The sequence below is a fragment of the Dreissena polymorpha genome, chromosome 9 (assembly GCF_020536995.1).
Source record: "Dreissena polymorpha isolate Duluth1 chromosome 9, UMN_Dpol_1.0, whole genome shotgun sequence".
In the NCBI taxonomy this organism is placed as follows: domain Eukaryota; kingdom Metazoa; phylum Mollusca; class Bivalvia; order Myida; family Dreissenidae; genus Dreissena; species Dreissena polymorpha.
This window is the reverse complement of record NC_068363.1, coordinates 77,007,619-77,026,897: the sequence shown is the minus strand read 5'-3', so window position 1 is coordinate 77,026,897 and position 19,279 is coordinate 77,007,619. Positions and strand designations below refer to the sequence as shown.

At 33.1% G+C, this 19,279-nt stretch overlaps 1 protein-coding gene across 1 annotated transcript; it reads right to left on the bottom strand.

Annotated features, from left to right (window-relative positions):
- Nucleotides 1-12,838: 12,838 nt before the first annotated feature.
- Nucleotides 12,839-18,348, bottom strand: LOC127845467 (tumor necrosis factor ligand superfamily member 15-like). Its single transcript, XM_052376396.1, has 5 exons — nt 18,338-18,348; nt 18,141-18,200; nt 17,334-17,400; nt 16,274-16,372; nt 12,839-15,358 (listed from the first exon to the last, which is right to left on the bottom strand). Exons 4-5 carry the CDS (start codon nt 16,320-16,322, stop codon nt 14,916-14,918), a joined length of 492 nt encoding a protein of 163 aa, XP_052232356.1. The 5' UTR covers nt 16,323-16,372; nt 17,334-17,400; nt 18,141-18,200; nt 18,338-18,348; the 3' UTR covers nt 12,839-14,915.
- Nucleotides 18,349-19,279: the final 931 nt, after the last annotated feature.

Below are 19,279 nucleotides of genomic sequence, written 5' to 3'. Positions count from 1 at the left end.
CTAAGAGTGAATTTCGGCATGCTTCACATCCGGTGCAGGCACAAAGTTTGTTGCATTGATCAACCTAGTGTTATATTAAAAATTGTCACGAGTTTTAATACAAAAAGTCAATAAACACATTGAATGCATGCTTTTAAATCTGTGTTATTAACCGAAGGAGAATGAACTGATAGTATTGCACATGTGTATGATGAACTTTCATTGTTTTCTCAAAGTGTTTCAAAGGCAAGCATCGCTCTAAGAAATACGTTATTACGCTTTCAGAGGAATGCGTGCTCAATCAGGTACTGTTTGAGGGATCCACGTACACTTTCGCCATAAGGAGCCACCGAAATTATAACGATAGTGTGGTACGTGTTTATAAATAAAATCTATGCCAGTGGGTATTTTATTTGTATCACAATTGTGTTCATTAATGCATGTTATCATGTGATTGTATTACACGTATAAACAAACCTATAATTAGAACTTGTTGTACAACTATAGTTTATCAATGAGTTAAGCGTCCAAACAGTCCGTATACAATTTAACTGTATGTGTTTTTGTTGATTTGAGAGATTATATGTAACAGCAATAAACCCATATAGTGTTATGTGTATCTAAATGTAATTTCAGATGTATTGACACTGTTTTATTCTTGTTCTAAACATTGTCTAAGAACTAATAAACAAAGTTAAACGAATAGTGGTATTGCACAAAAGCTCCTCGTTTTAGCCATTTTGTGAACACTGTGGTTACCGCGTTGTGACGATTGAGTCCGTAGGTGAACAAAGCTTTTTGGCGGACAAAATGAGGGGATTCTTTCCTTACAATCCGGGTAATTGCATTGTTGCACCTTATGATATGGCTGGCATACGAAGTTTTCAGTAAGCATAGACACATTTAATGTCTAAATATTATGCTGACTATTCGTAGTTTTGGACACCAATATGAAGTACAATTTTTACCAGTATTAAGTTAGAACCACTACAATGCTCGAAACTAAAATCGTTCATTCTAAAAGTCGACAATATTGGAAATAAAAGAGCTATCCACAAATGAAAAAATAGTAGTTGATATGCGAAAGTGTATTAGTAGTTTGTATTAATGGATTAATTTTGTGTCTTATCACTGAAAAAAATCATATGCTCGAAACCTCAAACCTTCATTTTAAAAGAAGACTGTAACACCAGAGCTACCCGCAAATGCTAAATATGATTTATGAATGTGAAGCTGCAGTTTGTCGTATTCAGATGTGTATTTCAACTTATAAAATATATAAGAATTATGTTTTCAAAAAGATAGCAAGCTCAGGTTTTTACGCAACATACGTGTACAAAAACATGTGGTAACGAGCAACTTATTAATTACACAGCATCACACTTCAAATCAATCATAAAAAGTGATTCAACTGAGATATGTTTTGACAAATCAATGGTTAAATCCAAATGATCTGGAGAATTAGAACATTCTGGGACAAGACGAAATACAAATTAAAACTTCAAATCAATAAATATTTAATCTATATCGAAATTTATTTAAACTTTCAGTTATCGATGAATATGGAGAACAGAACACGAACTATACATATAAACAATGATTTTAACTTGGATCACCGTATATCAGAATGTCATATCATCTAATAAACCCTGTACATTAATCAAACAATGGTTAAGAAAATCGTTTTGACACTTTGAAAAATAAAATCATTACCGTAACGTATGATTAACTAATTAATATATTGTAACATCGCAAACAGACTTGTTCGTGCTCTGGACCCACTCACACGAATTTATGTTTTTAAATTCTTGAATTAATAACGTGTACAAAAATCGATGTTGTTCAAACAGTTCATTGACGACACGTTAAATCACTTCTGCATATGCACAATGGAAAAAAACATCTGCTCGTGAAAAACATGGAAATTGTGATTAATGTAAATTAACAAAGTCTCGGTTTCAGAAGATTTTATTTGTTCATGGAGGTAATATTTATATTTAAAAAATGCTTCCACATAATAAAACATTTCCTTCTTGCAGGTCATTTACACCCAATTACACAGTTGTATGAGTGGCAATGTAAATGATTGTCTGTTGTTCTCATTTCAAACTTAAGAATTCGGTGGCTGTTATCTGGACTTCTATAACACGGGAGAGCAAGTATTTCGAATGGACAACAACTCGGAAGTGCAATTCAAGAAATGGGGCACATATGGGGGACAAAATGAGCCAAGTAGTGAAGCAGAAAATTTCATAGTTGTTTGAGGTGGGGATCAATGGAAGTGGCATGACGTTTCACCAAGCGGTAAGTACCAAACAGTTTGCGAATATTAAAAATAGACACAGGACGTTTCTATTTAATCATGGACGTAGGTAATTTGCTATATGTTCTCCTCCACAATATCTGAACACTGAAACACTACCCTTAATACGAACAGCTCTTATGCTAATGAAACAAATCAAGTATGGGTGTGTTATTTAAGCGTATTTAGTTAAGTTCTGCATAAGTAGATTGTTTTTAAATTAAAAACCATTGTTTTTAATTTTACAACTACTTAATCCTTAGCGTTGTATCTTGATTTGTATCATGATAATCATTTGTATTGTGTAAATTGTGTATTATTCACCCAAAATACTTTTAACTGTAGAGTGTTGATGAACGTTATATCAAAGTTACCATAACAATTCTAATGCCGATGAATTATTTCATAAGGATTTCCCTATGGCATGTGTTTGGTTTAAAAAGGACTCGATAAAATAATTCAAATTTAAATTCACAAATGGTAACAATCCATACATTTCATATTTAGATTGCTTAAAAACAATAACTTCGTAAAATTGCACAATATTGCATGTTTTGTGTGTATTATATAATTTATGATATCTTCTCTTTTCATACACTTGATTGCCACATGCATGCCATACAGTTACATGCACATATGTAATAATTTTTCGTAACCATTCTGATATGTAAATCATATATTTCAGGTTCATTATCTTACTATGACATTTTCATGGCTAATGATTGCTGCCTCTTATAGCATGCATTTTTAAACCATCAATATAGGGATTTTATAATCAAGACTAAAATTCCAAGCGATACTATTTTAATGATTTTAATGAGGTCCTGTTCTGTATTTCGATCAGTAAAATGCCAAGTGGTTATGTAAATTTCTATCTATAATTATACCATACATACAATGTCATTAATATTAATCGCCAAAACATTTTAGAAAGTAACGTTTTCTTTTGAAAAAAAAGTTGTATTACTACTTCTGATTTAATGAATGTGAATCTATAATTTTAATGCCTGTTAGAATGATCGTATTAGTGAAACAAATTATATGCCCATTATCATAATTATTACAAAAATATTCAGTGGTCATAACAATAACAAAACTTCAAACGACTACCTGCACTTCGTCCATCAATAGTTTGTGAAATGGCGAGACCTAGTGTTACTTGTTTTCAATTAATTTAATCATGAAGCGAAAGGTTTGCAACTATTCCCACTTTGATTATACACAAACCTAAGGTAAATACATTGAATTGAAATTTGGAAACAAATCTCTTTTGTAATAATAAATTCGTTGTTTTGCTACGTAACAGTTATTGTCAATTGAGGAACTTGACATTGAAAAACCTAAAATCTTTTGAATATTTTCTGTTGCATTTATGTCGTTATATAGTCTTTGCATATACTATATAGTATGTCTTTTTTTATTCCGCAACAATTGTCAACTACTGTAACAGTAAGCAAACTGGAACATCAATACACGTTTTATCCGGCTGGCGCCATCGAATTGTCTTTGCTTGTTGTTTCAGAATTCCGTATCTGTGTCTTATTTGGGATTTATTATTTCAGCCTGTTTTATTTAAATTATGGTTCTCAACAGTTGAGCTAATAGGGAAAAATTACACACAACTATTCTTAATTATTTACGACGAATGTTAGGATATGTAAAAAAAAGTATGCCTTTAATGCACTAGATAAATAGTTAAAACACACTGTACCGTTAACTCAACGAACTTATTCCAATACACTTTATATTAATTGAATAATTGTGTTACTTACAAACTTAAATTGCACCACGTGTCTTTGTATGTTCAAACATGTTACTTTGACTGTATTTTCAATAAAATACTTAAAATTATATGTGTTGAAATCTTTCTTAATGATATCCTACTAGAAACATTCATGTTTATTTATGGCATTTTCCGTCACGGGAGATTTAATTTAGGTAGGCTCCGCTAAAAATAGAAACAAACAAAATACAATAAAATACAACTACTCTAGTGATAGCATGTATATAACCTGATGCTAGAACAGTGATTATCGAATAATAATTATTCAACGATAAGTTACAAAAAATTAAAGGATTTGATATTTATTCAAAGTTTTAAAGAATCGTTGTCAAGGCTTGTTTACATTTTTTAATATATTAAAATTTTACTGCGTCGCAAAACTCTATAAATAACTGCTTTAAATTACTTAAAAAGCACTTCCTGCGACATAACAAGGACGTTTTCATATCGATTAATGCCGATTATGTCAAATATATTATTTGATATAATATAGTTGATATCCCCAATAGTGAACAGGGAAACAGACTTACTGACAAAAACTATTTATATGTTCAACGAGAAATAGTTGGTTCTCTTTAATATAGTAGTGGCCTGCAAGAAACGACCTCAGAAGCTGTTTTTCGAGGAAATGTAAAGAAACGGGGTTAGCGTTTTTTATATTGTGTTAAAGCTCGTTTATAAACTACACATTTCATAATATAAATATAACATCAAAATTCCATTAACCACAATGATATAAAACTAAAATCAATGATACAAATTTTTGAACAAACGCACATCCCCCGTTAAAGGAAGGACCGTTGATTATTTACAAACGCCATTCTTCCTTGACACACTACCGAAATCTTGCATCTTGTGCTCGGCACACACGTTAATTATGTGGTAAAGAGATTATAAAAGGGATAGGCATAACTGTACAGCAATTGTCAGAAAACACGAAATGCCATTGACGGACATCGTTGATTGTTACGGTTTGGTTCGATAAGATCGTTTCTACAACGGGGTGTGTGCGTTTGTTCGAGCATTTGTGTCATACATTATCATAAAATTGCAATTTTGAATTCAAATGTGCTCTCAGCGAATACGAGAGAAGTATTCATTAAAACGCAAGCAAAATTCAATTTCATTATTATAATATTTACTTTTTTAAATTCTATCGCATAGAGTTGCGAAAAATACACAAATACAAGACACGGGACTGTACAATGAATTATTTATTTGAAAGCTTGCGGAAAGTTTTTCTCTATCTAGCCATGAACGTTTCAAAGAATATTATACATATCTCAAAGAAGATCATAACGATAAAGGATAGATCTCACTCACATGGAGAGGATTATGTAAAGAGGCCCATGAAAGCATTTAAACGCAAGCAAAAGTCTTTTACATTACTCTAATATTTACTTAAATTCTCTTGCATATAGTTACAAAAAAAAATACAAGACGTGGGACCAAAATGAATAATTAATTTAAAAGCTTGCAGAAATTGTTTCTCAATCTAGCCATGAAAGTTTCAAAGAATATTTGACATGCCTCAACGAAGATCATAACAATTAAGGATAGAACTCAAACTCACACGGGAAGGATAATGTGAAGAGGCCAACGAAAGAAAGGCTGTTGGGGGAATGTCTCGGTTGGCTGCACCTGGTTGTTTCCTGTTGAAGTCGGGCGCAGAGGACTTGATGCTTATTTGGCATTGAATGTGTTCCTTACCCTTAGGTCTGCTGCTGAGACTGCATTAAGGTAGAGTGTGCTAAACAGGGCAGACCGACATTTTATTGTACATTGTCTTAACACATACATTTACAGAGAATATGTCAACATAATAAGACGTTCATATTTCCGTATTTTGTGAATAAAAAAAAAACGAAGTAAGGAAAAAGGTGTAAAGTTAACAAAAATTACCATAATTTGTTTGTAGTGGAGATGAGCAAATATTGAATTTCACTTGTTTATATTGAATATGCATTTGAATTTGCATTATATATGTAAACAGACATGGTTAACATTTGTTTAAAGAAATACAATCGATTTGCACTTGAATTTAAATTGGACAGGAACTATACGAGCTGAAGCTATCCAACACCACACAGTGAACTGACCCCCTTATATATCCCCATCATACTAGAATGTTATTAAGTCGAAAGAGATGGAGCTAAGCTGATGATGTTAGTAGTTGTTTGTGCAGTACAGACACTTCATCCATAATATCGAATACATGAGAACAAGAATACATGTATATGAGTAAGCTACGTTTTGAATCGATTTGTTGTATTAATAAATCTTTTATCTTCGTTAAAAATGAATGTGTCTTCATGTTAAGTCTACCATAAAGACGCAGCTGACAAATTAAGCGAAATAAATGATCAAGTAGCTAAAAAAGCGTTTTTTCTGCATAAAGTAAAAACCACATTGAAAGAAGTCATGTGTAACAATAACAACGTCATCTCCACATCACATAGGGTTAAGATTGCTAGATGGTTGTTGAATACGTTTGAGTTTACATTATTGCAATTTTGTTTTAAAGAGCACATGTTTAACAGTATGTCTATCACCATTGTTCAGGTACTAGGTATTGTCGTCACATAAATTAAATATTAATTTTACTAAAGTAATGTTCTTCTTCATAAAATAATATAGTCTTCCACATGTCTTTGATTGCGATATGACTGTTCTTGAACTGTTTGTTTAAGGAGGGTTATACATAATTGGGACACTGGTTGTTGTGAACAACCGATCTCCAGATGCCTGAAATGATACACGCGGCTTCATATTTTGGATTGTTTTATAATAATTCCTTCTCATCTAAAGTGCCACAGTCCCAAACAGCACGTGTGTATTCTAATTATAGCCGACGATACGTCTTCTTCAGGGGTGTATACCGATATGAGTTCGTGAGTTTACGATTTATTTGTTCGAATGTACAATCATGTACCTAGAACTCATCTCTGTGTACACCCCTGAACAAGACGTATAGTCGAAAGTGTTAGGGTATACGATTATTATGTTTGTATATATGTTTACACTGTTTGAAAAATATTTCTCTCATATATATTACTAATTGGTCTTGTATCTTCTTAGGATCCAGTGAATTTGAAATTATATTCGTTGATGTTTTATTAAATTTCTCAGCTATATATATATATATAGAGAGAGAGAGAGAGAGAAAGAGAGAGAGAGATAATGTCGGATCAGTTATTGCTTATTTATCAAATATTCAATTTTCGGCAAAGGGGATTATTGATTGTTACTTCACGTATGGCCTTAACTTTCAAAGAAATGCTATGTTTCACGATGTCTCTTCATAGTAAGTACACTAGTTGAATTGACAAAACATCGGCAGATTCACATTTTGTAACGGATGCATGACTTTAATATATAAAAAATATTGTAAAACGAACTTTATAAAGGCCTTATACACACGTAATGCTTTGTCAAAATGATCATTTAATGTGTAGGCTGGGAGTACATTTACAAAAATCGTTATGTTGCATATTATGTCAATAGTACTGATGTTTTTTTCGTTTCGGTTTCGATATTGAAAATGTGTATTATCAATCCAAATAGATTGTAAAAAAACTATTTGAAACACAGTATTGAAGGATTGAAAACTTAATAAACTGTCTGCGTAGAAGTAGTTAATGACACCAAGATAAATGTTATGCATCATTAACATTTGTATCTGATAAAAATGCAAAATTCGATAGAGCTTATTAGTCGATAATATAAATGCGGCTCGGCGGCCGTTGAATGTTTTCAAAACAAACTATAAATAATTGATCGTTTGCCAGCATAAGTTGTTGTTTTGCGTTTGACAATTAAAGGTATATGAATTATGCATACATCGTCGACTGTTTTCCTCAACAAACCAAAGCACTTAATAAGTACTGAATTACCTGTTCCGGCATTACCGTAATTACTTTAAGATTTCGGACACTTAAAAAAATATAAAAAATCTTGTCGGAAAATCTAGATACGGAATCAAACAATACAAACAGGTGTCCGAAAATTTAGAGACAGGTATGCTGTGTGTTTTTTGTCAATTATAATATTGAAATGAAAGCAATACATCAATGTGCAATAGTGTTATTGCATCGCACTCTTCTTTCTCCGCTTTGAAATGAATATAACTTCTCATCTGTGCAATCGCTTACCTGAAAGGCTTTGAAACAAAATGAACACAAAAATGAACATACTGCTTTCTTAATACGATATCATTTGAAATGATGTTGTGTGAAACCATGGTTTATTGTCGGTATACGTGGTAATTTTCCCAATAACACAAATGAAATAGTATATTACCTTCAGGGATTGATCTCCCAGGTTTTATGACCAACCTCTGGTTGTAAGAACATGATCGAAGTGTCACAAGATAAGCAAAAAAGGGTCATTAATTATGGAGAAAAAACCTATCCAAACATTTAGAGTCACGAATGATTATTTAGGCTCAAAATGAAGGTGTCCGAAAATTTAGAGTGTCCGAAAAATTAGAGTAATTACGGTAACCACAAGTCTCCATACACTATTGCGTATTTTCTAACGACAATAGTTATGATGGTGTGTCAGTAATGTCGAATATTTAACCATTTTAGTAAAAGTTTTACCTCAGCATCATGACAGAAGACAGGTAATCAACTTAATATGAACAATTAGTATGACACAAATATTTACTTTCTTTTTACGTTTTACATGTTTAATAATCTTTTAAATAATAAGAAGCATAGCATAGTAATTCTGCAAATAATATGAGTTAATTGTTACCATAATTGCAGCAAACACATAACATGAGCACATAAACCTCGATCTCAGCAGCACACAACATCCCTGACTGGAGGAGGATTTCTACATCGTCGTCCCTGGTTTTCCCAAAACGGCCAAACCAGTCAAGGGATTGATGATGATGATGATGATAATGATGATTATGTATATGTAAATGAATATTTGCATTATACTGTATGTATAGGTAGTAATAGTAGGAAAAATCAATAACAAATGAACTCAATATACTTGTCATGGATTCACATGTTCGTCTTTCTAGGCACTTTATCTTTATGGGTTATTAATGATGCAAAACGTAATTTACTGCTTCCGCAAGTCGTGATTGTGACAGAACCGCCCGGACCTTGTCATAAGAAGATCATTTAGAACATGGTACTAGCGATTTAAGGAAATGAGGTTTTGTAGTGGCTTTCTTCGTGCGAGCTGCCTGTTGTCTTGCCTATGTCAAGTGATAGAATCAGCGGAATACACCAATATTCGGTTCGGTCCAAGGCAAGATGAATCCATCAAGAGGGTGATGATACCCAACTTGTCGTTCAAGAAATGTCTTAAGCAATATGTTCTGCGATCGTTGTGTGAAGTGATGGGCTACTTCCGTGCGGCATTGTTGTGTGAATTGCATTTCATTAGCGACTTCTGGGATACCCTTGCTCGTAACGAAAACGGACCACGTGTAATGGTTTATGTCCAGCGTAGTGAGATATCATTAAAGGTATTGCTTTCATATAATTCTACTGAGTCTCGAGAGATAGGTTTTATTTCATCGAACTGCTTACTACTGTATACTGTTTTTATTACGGTCAATACGTATAGAATAAGATCTCCATTGATGTTGGAGAGTTTGCCGCAATGTATACTGTTTTCGTTAACACGTAAAAAACCTATAAAATGCCAATATCTTGAGCAGGCTTTATCAGTTGGTCGGAGCGCTGGGCTAGAAATTTGAGGATGAAGGGTCTTATATCCCGCCCAGCCTGAGCACTTGTGTGGGATTGGTTATGAAATCCGTTTTACGACTATTCTCTTCCTACCTCTGATTTAAGTGAGGAAAATAAGAAAAAAAGAGCATTTATCTCCGGTAACCCAGCGATCCGAGGATAAGTGTTAGTTGGTGAACTGACCACACTGACTAAACTACTGTCGAGAACGGCGAAAATCGAAAACAAATATATATTAGGTTTTTAACTATGTTTTACTCATACAAATTAATGTCACATGGTTATATAAAAAGAAACATAATATGAAGGGTCCTGACGCGTCCTTTTTTTAAACATGCTCATAAAGTTATTATAATCAGCTCTTATGTACACTCGTAATGAGAATTTCCGCATGCAAATATTTAGAGCAAGTAGCGAGTAAAATTATTATTTAAAGTAATTTATGGATCGGCGTCTTTTAGGACTGTTACAGCTTCCAAATATTCTTATCACAGTTCCCAATACCATTTGAATATATTAACCTTGCGAATTGTAAACGTTTGAAATGCCTTTAAGAAAGTCACATATGTCATTCTGTGTTTGTCCTTACAGGATGTAGAGACATGTGAATCTTGCTTCGACAACACTGAAACATGTGGCAATTGTGTCGCGGATGGTTTGTATAAATATATACGTGTCTAATAATAATACTAAATCTACTAATACTACAAATACTAATTTTACTACTATTTATAATAATTAGTATAATAAGTATAAAAAACATATACAGTAATATTACAATCTAAAATGATAAAACCTATATTTTGTTAAAAAGTTGCATTATTACAACTGCAATATTAAGAAAACGTCAAATACCATAATTGCTATATGACCTTATATAAATGAGACGATTTTGATCATTGCATTGAAGCTATTTTCTGTTCATCGTAGCTATTCTCTGACATCTAAAAACTGTACCTTCATATATATGGTTAATTTAACAGTCATAGTGTAACATTTACAGTTACAGGGTTTTTATAGTCGGTCGATCAAGGCTTAAGATCAATTTAACAAATCATCATTCCCCAGTACTAATCCCATTGTGATCAGCCTGTAACGCATGGGTGAACATACCATGACCACTATTCTTCATAACACTTTATGAAGTTGATGAATAAAGTGATCTCCATGTGTTACGGGTTAGTTTTACTTTTTATAATTAGTTATCATATCTTTCAGAAATATTTATTAGATATGTTGTTATATTACCATATTACAACAAGCTTTTAATTTGTTTATACCAGTAATCATGTATAAATGTATGAATAGTTGCTATCTAGCTATGGATTATAAATAACAATATGAAATGTATAGATTTTAGATATAAATAAAAAATATATATATAACACTTTATGAAGTTGATGAATAAAGTGATCTCCATGTGTTACAGTTATCCTTGATTGCCCACATCACAGAACCTATACAACAAGAAAAAGCCCCATGACATAACGGTAAAATTTAATATTTATTTTATTATATGTCATACTAATGGAACTATGTGTAAGATAATACAACTTAATCATACTTTTTATAATAGCTCTCCGCTAGTTGACTTTTGCTTGCACATTTGGCGAGATTGCTGGAGAGTTTGATGAGTAAACTCTTAGCAAAAGCGTAATACAAGTTATTGTAAATGATCGGATTGACGCTTTCAAGATCATGTATGACTCTTTCTGGAGAAAAGAATGTAGTATATATTATTCGAATGCTATGTTTCATTGCTAAATAATTTATCGCGTCTATTTGTTTAACGATTTTTAAATTTATTTCTTTACAGAATATAAAACATGCATTTATTGATTTTAGAGTGTCGACCTTTCGCAAAAGTTCCGAACTTAAGTAGTAGTAAGTAGTAGTAGTAGCAGTAGTAGAAGTAGTAGTAGTAGTAGTAGTAGTAGTAGTAGTAGTAGTAGTAGTAGTAGTAGTAGTAGTAGTAGTAGTAGTAGTAGTAGTAGTAGTAGTAGTAGCAGTAGTAGTAGTAATAGTAGTAGTAGTAGTAGTAGTAGTAGTAGAAGTAGTAGTAGTAGAAGTAGTAGAAGTAGTAGTAGTAGTAGTAGTAGTAGTAGTAGTTGTAGTAGTAGTAGTAGTAGTAGTAGTAGTAGTAGTAGTAGTAGTAGTAGTAGTAGTAGTAGTAGTAGTAGTAGTAGTACTAGTAGTAGTAGTAGTAGTAGTAGTAGTAGTAGTAGTAGTAGTAGTAGTAGTAGTAGTAGTAGTAGTAGTAGTAGTAGTAGTAGTAGTAGTAGTAGTAGTAATAGTAGTAGTAGTAGAAGTAGAAGTAGTAGTAGTAGTAGTAGTAGAAGTAGTAGCAGTAGCAGTAGCAGTAGCAGTAGTAGTAGTAGTAGTAGTAGTAGTAGTAGTAGTAGTAGTAGTAGTAGTAATAGTAGTAGTAGTATTAGTAGTAGTAGAAGTAGTAGAAGTAAAAAATAAAGTACAGAAATTTATAAATATATTATTTCGTCAGAAGATGCATGACGCTACACGTATCTATCATTAAAGGGTATTGTGTGTCCTTTGCGCATTGCAATTTATCAAAGGAATTAATTCAAATAGATGAAGAATAATATCAAATCAAGAGTATACGTTCTTACCTGATTTTCTATTATGTCAGGCTGTCCATTTAGGCAGTTTACTTACATACGAATACGTTACATGTATTTACACGTACACAATAATATGGTTTGTTTATATAACTTGATATTGTATACATATATTATATATACATATATATATATATATATATATATATGTACATGTACTTAGATTTTCAAATGCGTGTAACGTGTTAAATACATCCTTTACAAAATGGAACAACAGTAAAGGATTTCATATCAAAACGAACACAAATCAAATTATAGAAAACATCCTAAACACACGTTATTGCGTGTGTGCTATTTCAGAAATCGATAATTACTTAGTAAAAGGGCGATTTTTAAAATAACTTGCCTGAATTTAGAACATGTATTGATTGAAGACTCTCAGACGATACAATTTGGATGATGAAGGTAATTGACTATTTAAATGTCAAATTCAATTTCCTCTTTTATTTCGTTGTATTCTACTTTTTATAAGAACAAAACAGAACATATTTTTACTCACATAAACCATTATGCATTGATATAAGTCCGTCAAAACTCAATACAATGTTTTTCTGTCATCATCAGAAAATGAGAAGCATAATCGATCATTTCATACTCATGAAATGTTTGCCAACCTGCCTTGTGAATTGTCAGCAATTCAATCTAATGAGTTTATTACGATGCTACACTTTATCTTCAAATTATTTATGGTAATTATATTGCCCTGGACATATATCTCAAAGTAAGAGCCTTTTCACACAAATTAGCAGAACTATCAAGCCTATCCCTTTTTCTGGGATTATCTGCTGCCCTTTCTGCTGCAAACTGCAAATATTACTAAGGTATGAACATTTATTGTCTAAAAGGATCGGCAATTATTATATAATGGAGGCCCAACTGCCCGATGTGCATTTGTTCTATATTGTTATCCTTGCGCCTGACTACAAAAGATCACACTTATGAATAAGGAATGAATGGCAGGATTCAATGTCATAGTTGTCAATGACAACACTGGCAACAAACCGATGGATTTAAAATCAATTTGACCATTTTATCAACCAGACAGCAAAATAAAGCATGAATTAAAGGCTCTAAAAGGTGACGATCCGTAACTATTTACAGATTTTTAAATATTTGTCCCATATTATATTTATAAAGGTTATCAAAAAACAATATATATGTGCTATTGGACATTACCATAAAAATATGAGCAATACAACTTGTTTTGAGCTCAAAATACAGTGTCCTCCAAGTCAATCGTGTTTACAAACAATCAGTTTATTTACATCGCTGTTTACTCGAAAAAGTGAAAGTAAAAGTGACTCAGGTCACCAAAAATATATCGTTGATTTTCAACGTTTTACGGTATCACTCACTCTCTTCTAAATGGTTTAAACGTTTGTAGTGATCTAATAAGTTTCTTTCTGCTGGTAAAAAATGTTTAAAATACAATTAAATTGAATGTTCTTTCGGCTATTTTTAGCATACCTCACCGCTTTGGGGCTACACGTCACGTTAGTTGCAAAGTTGTAAACATTTCTTCCAATTATAAAACGGGTATATCTTCCATAATTCTTGACAACGTTGCACTTAAGCTGTATTATTAGCATTCCTTATGCAAGAGTAACTGAAATCCGGTAAAATTAGACTAATTTATATGCATAATAATTGGATTTGTCACCTTTATAGGGCCTTTAAGTTCATATTTTTAAGCTCAATACCACAATTATTCAGTCGCCAAACGATCTCGAAGATCACTTTGTGTTCTTACAAATTAAGCTCATTCCTTCACTACGACACTTGTTTGTGAAATGCAGTTGCGGCGAACAGTGACATTTTATTGACTGAGTCTCAGTTTAATATAGGGTACAACCGATAATTATTTTTTAAAAATGCCACTTTAGTTATTGATTTATATTCAAATGGCCTTAACAATACAACAGAACTGTTTGCTTCTTCGGTGTACACTAAGAATCCGAATCAAAGTAGTCAGAGTTAATGTTGGCATTTAACCAATTTTATATTTATACTGGATATATATGGTATACCCAGTCCTCTTGTTTAAGTATACAAAAAGGTACACCTGTACATAACAAGACATACGTCTAAATTGTATAGTAATGGTACAATAAGCCAAATTATTTTAAACGTTGATTAAACATGAGGTCGTAAAATGCAATGAGACACATACAGACAAATCAAACACGCAGGTATCCAGAATGAATATTATTGAGAGTGTGATTCGGCATATGGCAATCCTGTCCAAACATTTCGTGTTCGTATGCTTAGGCCTTTATTGTATGTTTTTAACTTGAAGCATGAAAAGATCAAGTTGTTTTCAAATGTTAATTCTTATATATCGTGTTTCGTTGGTAGTGTAATATTAGCGTTAGCGCTACTTAGAACGAAAACCAGCGTTGTTTTGAATTTCATTCGAGGCTGCTATTTTTTTTTCTTGTGTGGGGCCTTTGGTTATTAGCATCCCCGCGGCGAGCACGCATCCCCACCGGGTGGACAACTAGTCAAATCATGTGCAAACCAAAGAAATTATCGCCCGGATAAGACGTAAGAGTTATGTCGCTGATTTTTACCGAAATTTCGTCGCCAGCCTCTAACTGTACCAAAGTTGAAATCTGCGAGCTGAAAGCATTGAAATTTCGACCGGTCGACTGTCGGTGCGTTTGAAGAGAGGACGCTAGTTCCACGTCTTCTCCAATCTTAACATTATATTTGTACATGGCGTGTTTCACCAGCGTTTCATTTGTGCTTTTCACTGAATGGTATTCTGGTGAGTCATTGTTTTCTGTCAAACTCAGAAAGGAGTAAATATTGTAAGTGCCCGTGAGAGGTACAATAAGGCGACCGTTCTGGTATCTGACACCGTATCTCATGTAACCGGTAGTATAGTCCAAATCACGGCCGTGGAACCATGCAACTACTGTTTCCATTTCTTTTCTTTGAGGTTCTAAAATTAAAAAAAAATACCTTAAGAAGATGTAACAAAAAGTGATTAACGGAATCAGTTGTACGAACGAAAACTCAATTTTACTGTAAAGTTTGCCTTTGTGAACAGTTTTACCAATTGTTCAAATTCAAACTGTTCGTGTTTCGCAAAACAAGTTGTTTAAATAAACATGTTTATATTTCAACATCCTTCAAAGTGCTTCCCTTTCATTAAAATACTTATCACGTTTGAAGTGTTTTGATACTAATCACAGAGCCATATTGTTATATTTTTTAAAAAATGCACAAAGTACACTTTGTCCTTTAAAACATAACCGGGTTTTTGTAGATAGTTGGCCGACGAGCTTTGCTTTAGTCATCGTGTTAGGTTTTGCTGCTAGATAATAATTCTTCAGCTCAATTTTCACTTAAGGGTATAATATTGCACACATATTTGAGTCCTTCACTTTTATGCGAACTATCCGTGGAAGCAAATAATCGATTATCGATATCAATAATTAATGAAATAGTGGTAACCGCACTACTTAACCGATTTGTGTTACCTCCCTTAGTGTTGTACTCACAGTTCCATGCGGTCGTGCATAATATGCATCTACCTCACCGAGTAAGACATATTACTTGACAAAAACTGGGTATATTTAAAAGGACAATGATACTTGTTTCAGTCTCTGCCATAAAGCCACGAACGCACCTATTCCATTAATTTTAGTTTAGCCATACACATTAAAGTTTAGTTGCACGAAAAACATAGTTACAATTATTGTGTTGCAAGACGAAACTACACAACCTTTTTTTGATAAACATCCATTATCTACAGAGTGTTGTTTTACGCTTAAATACATTTCGTTATTGAAACGTCTCTAAAAGATAAAAAAAAACAATGAACGACTTACGTTGTACTGTGCAATAAATATACCTAGTTTTGGGTTTGATATTTGGCCGACGAGTTTTGCTGCAGGCTTCATGTCAGGAATTGAAGCAAGGTAATCATTCTTTAGCTCTATCTGCACGTTATCTATAAATACATAAAACATATTTATGAAATTACCCCTTAAACACGCAATAATTATTAGAACCAGGAGTAATAAGCATCAAAGAGTTAGATTTTAGGGAAGCGTGTCCGGAATTTGAACACTGAAGCTCTCGCTAAACGGCCGAGTATTCTTCCTACTGAGCTAAGGTGCCACCAGACATTTTCGATTATTTTGTTCATTCCGTGACTAAAACATACATTATATTTAACATAACATGAAAGAGAAATAACTACTGCATGTTATAGAATGTCCAGATATTGTAACTTTCGCTTTCATTTTTCGGGTTATTACCTATTGATCGCCTTCTTTCTCTGCAATCTTATACTTTTGATAATTCTGTGTTGTATTGTGTCAATCTGATTTAACCATGTTCAGTATCCATGCTAATTAGCTTCAAGATATTGCCAACTTGTGCGCACATGTGATATCTTGCAGGTTTACATACAATGTGTGTTGTGTTTCGATACGCATATATTTAATTACACAATAAAGCAAATGCAGAGTAAAAACAGTGCTAAGTTTAACTGCACATATATGGTGCGTCTGTTTGATCAGTACTTTATTGTCGAATGAATTGTGGAATCGTTATATAATAGGTATGCATTTTTGTCTTTATAATAGGTTAATGAGCTAAAGCTGAAAATTGTCTTGTTTTCTGGGACGATAAGAAATTACAAGATAAAAACAAATTATGTAATTAAGGGCTAGTATGTTCAAGGCGATTACATATTTTTCGGACTATTTCCTATAATTGGAAACATACGACATATTAACAGGAAGTATCTAGAAGAGCTTCCTAATTAGGCGGAGGTTTCCGCACGCTAAGTGCATCCTTATTGTTATTGTTTTAATATGTGTTTATGGTCGTATAATTGTAAATTATATTGCTTGTTGTATGTGTTTTTTTATGAAAAAATTCATACCCCATGGCATTTTACTTACTATTAAAATATGTTGTTGTATCTTCTGCATCTTGCTTCGCCGTTTTGGCATAAACATTCTCAACTTCCTGAAATATTGGATGATACGGAAATTGCATTTAAACGCTTATATAGCAAGGAATTAAATAAATACAAAATCTTCTGTAGTGACTGTACTTAAGAAGTGGGTATTCCGAGGTCATCACAAAACCATTTCAAAGTACAAATGTATTTACAAATTAATGAGGGATTGAATATTATATTTAGACGAGATGAATAACACACGATGATTGTACATTTATTTAATAACACTGCGAATCGCTGTTTTAAACTCGATTGATCAACGTCGCTCAGCAAACGAACTAAAGATTGATCGATATTTACACAAATAAGTTCCAACGTTTGTTTTAATTGGATTTGCCGCCATTTTTAACACGATTGCATTCATATCAAGGAGGTCAGTGTTCCACCTATATTGTCCTGGTTTAGCTGGTGAACCAGTACAAGTCAACGTACTAATGCCAGTAACAGAGAACTGCAGTACTTAGTCAAAAGGTGGTGGATAATGGCCGTAGGAGTGATTTCACAAGTTAGACAGCCGGGCGGAAATTTGAACCCGCGATCCTCTGATTTGTAGTCAAGCGCTCTACCAACTGAGCTAGCCGGTCCGGCTCTATCCTTACGTAGTTATATGGTTTTCTATTATAAATGTTCAAGTAACATAAAGAAGAAATATCTAGATTATTATAGACAGTGGTATTTTCCCATATAGCATCGCTATTTATCACAGCCTTGTAACATTTCATGCTTATTTCAAAGAAGGACTAACCTTTTCTAAAATCTGATTTAAAGTTGTCACCGTTTCGCTGCATCGCACATATCCATTCTCCTGCAAACAAATATGTGTGTTGCCATCAACGAGCTTGATGTCGGGCATAGACCAAACAAGTATTACAACCGTAACGAGCACTATAAGCAAAAAAACCACGCTAACATACGAACTAACTTTCAACAAAGATGTATTACCGCATAAGGCCATTGCGTTAACTGCCTGATAACTTCTCCCGGCGGTTGTTATAAACCTGTCAGTAAAGACTCGTATCGACCTCACGATGACGATATTTAATGATATACCATTTAAACACATTGCAGCTGACAGTGTATTCCTGTGCATGTAATTAGGTCATTAGCTTTATGCGGCTTTGGTCGCACATAAAACTACCTCGTTAGGAATTGTTACCTGCACTAAAACGGAAAGCCGGTTATCGTTTTCTGATAAATGGATCAAGTTTAAAGAGAACACGAAACAGATAGTGAACTGGCAGTTCCCTGAAAAGCAGATTGTTTTCATCGAAAACAATCAGTGTTTATGTTTAACCATACGCGAATATTTTCAAAGATAACACTATCTATTTAACACTTCAATACAGAATGATACACTTGTCAGCCTTTGTAGTACAGATTTTAACTCGACACACTAGTTTTACCGCATTATTATGTCGCAAAATCAGTGTCGCTACAGTGCAAAATACTCAGAACATTAACAACAACACCGTGACTTGCCATTCGTTTGCAAATGGCCATAAACCAAAACATAAGGCTGAGTGTTTATACGGGACACCGCACTGCATAGAATTCATAAGGCGTAAATAAAGTTGTTTATTTGTACTAAACCGACCGACCCTGATTTTTTTGCGCTGAACCTAAACATTTTTTTTTGTATTTCAGGTTGCGTTTTCGATCAAATGGTATCAAGATGATTGTTTTTCTCACATTGATATGATGTTATTGCTCAATTTAGTTCGTATCAGTGAGCACCAGCGGATCCATCGACAGTTTTGATCATACTTCTTATTATATGGATCTAAATACAAATACAAAACATATTACGGCATTTGGCTATCCATGTAATTGATAAATTATGGTGAAGTTACCTTAAGCTTGTTGTTCATAACATTTTAGGATAAA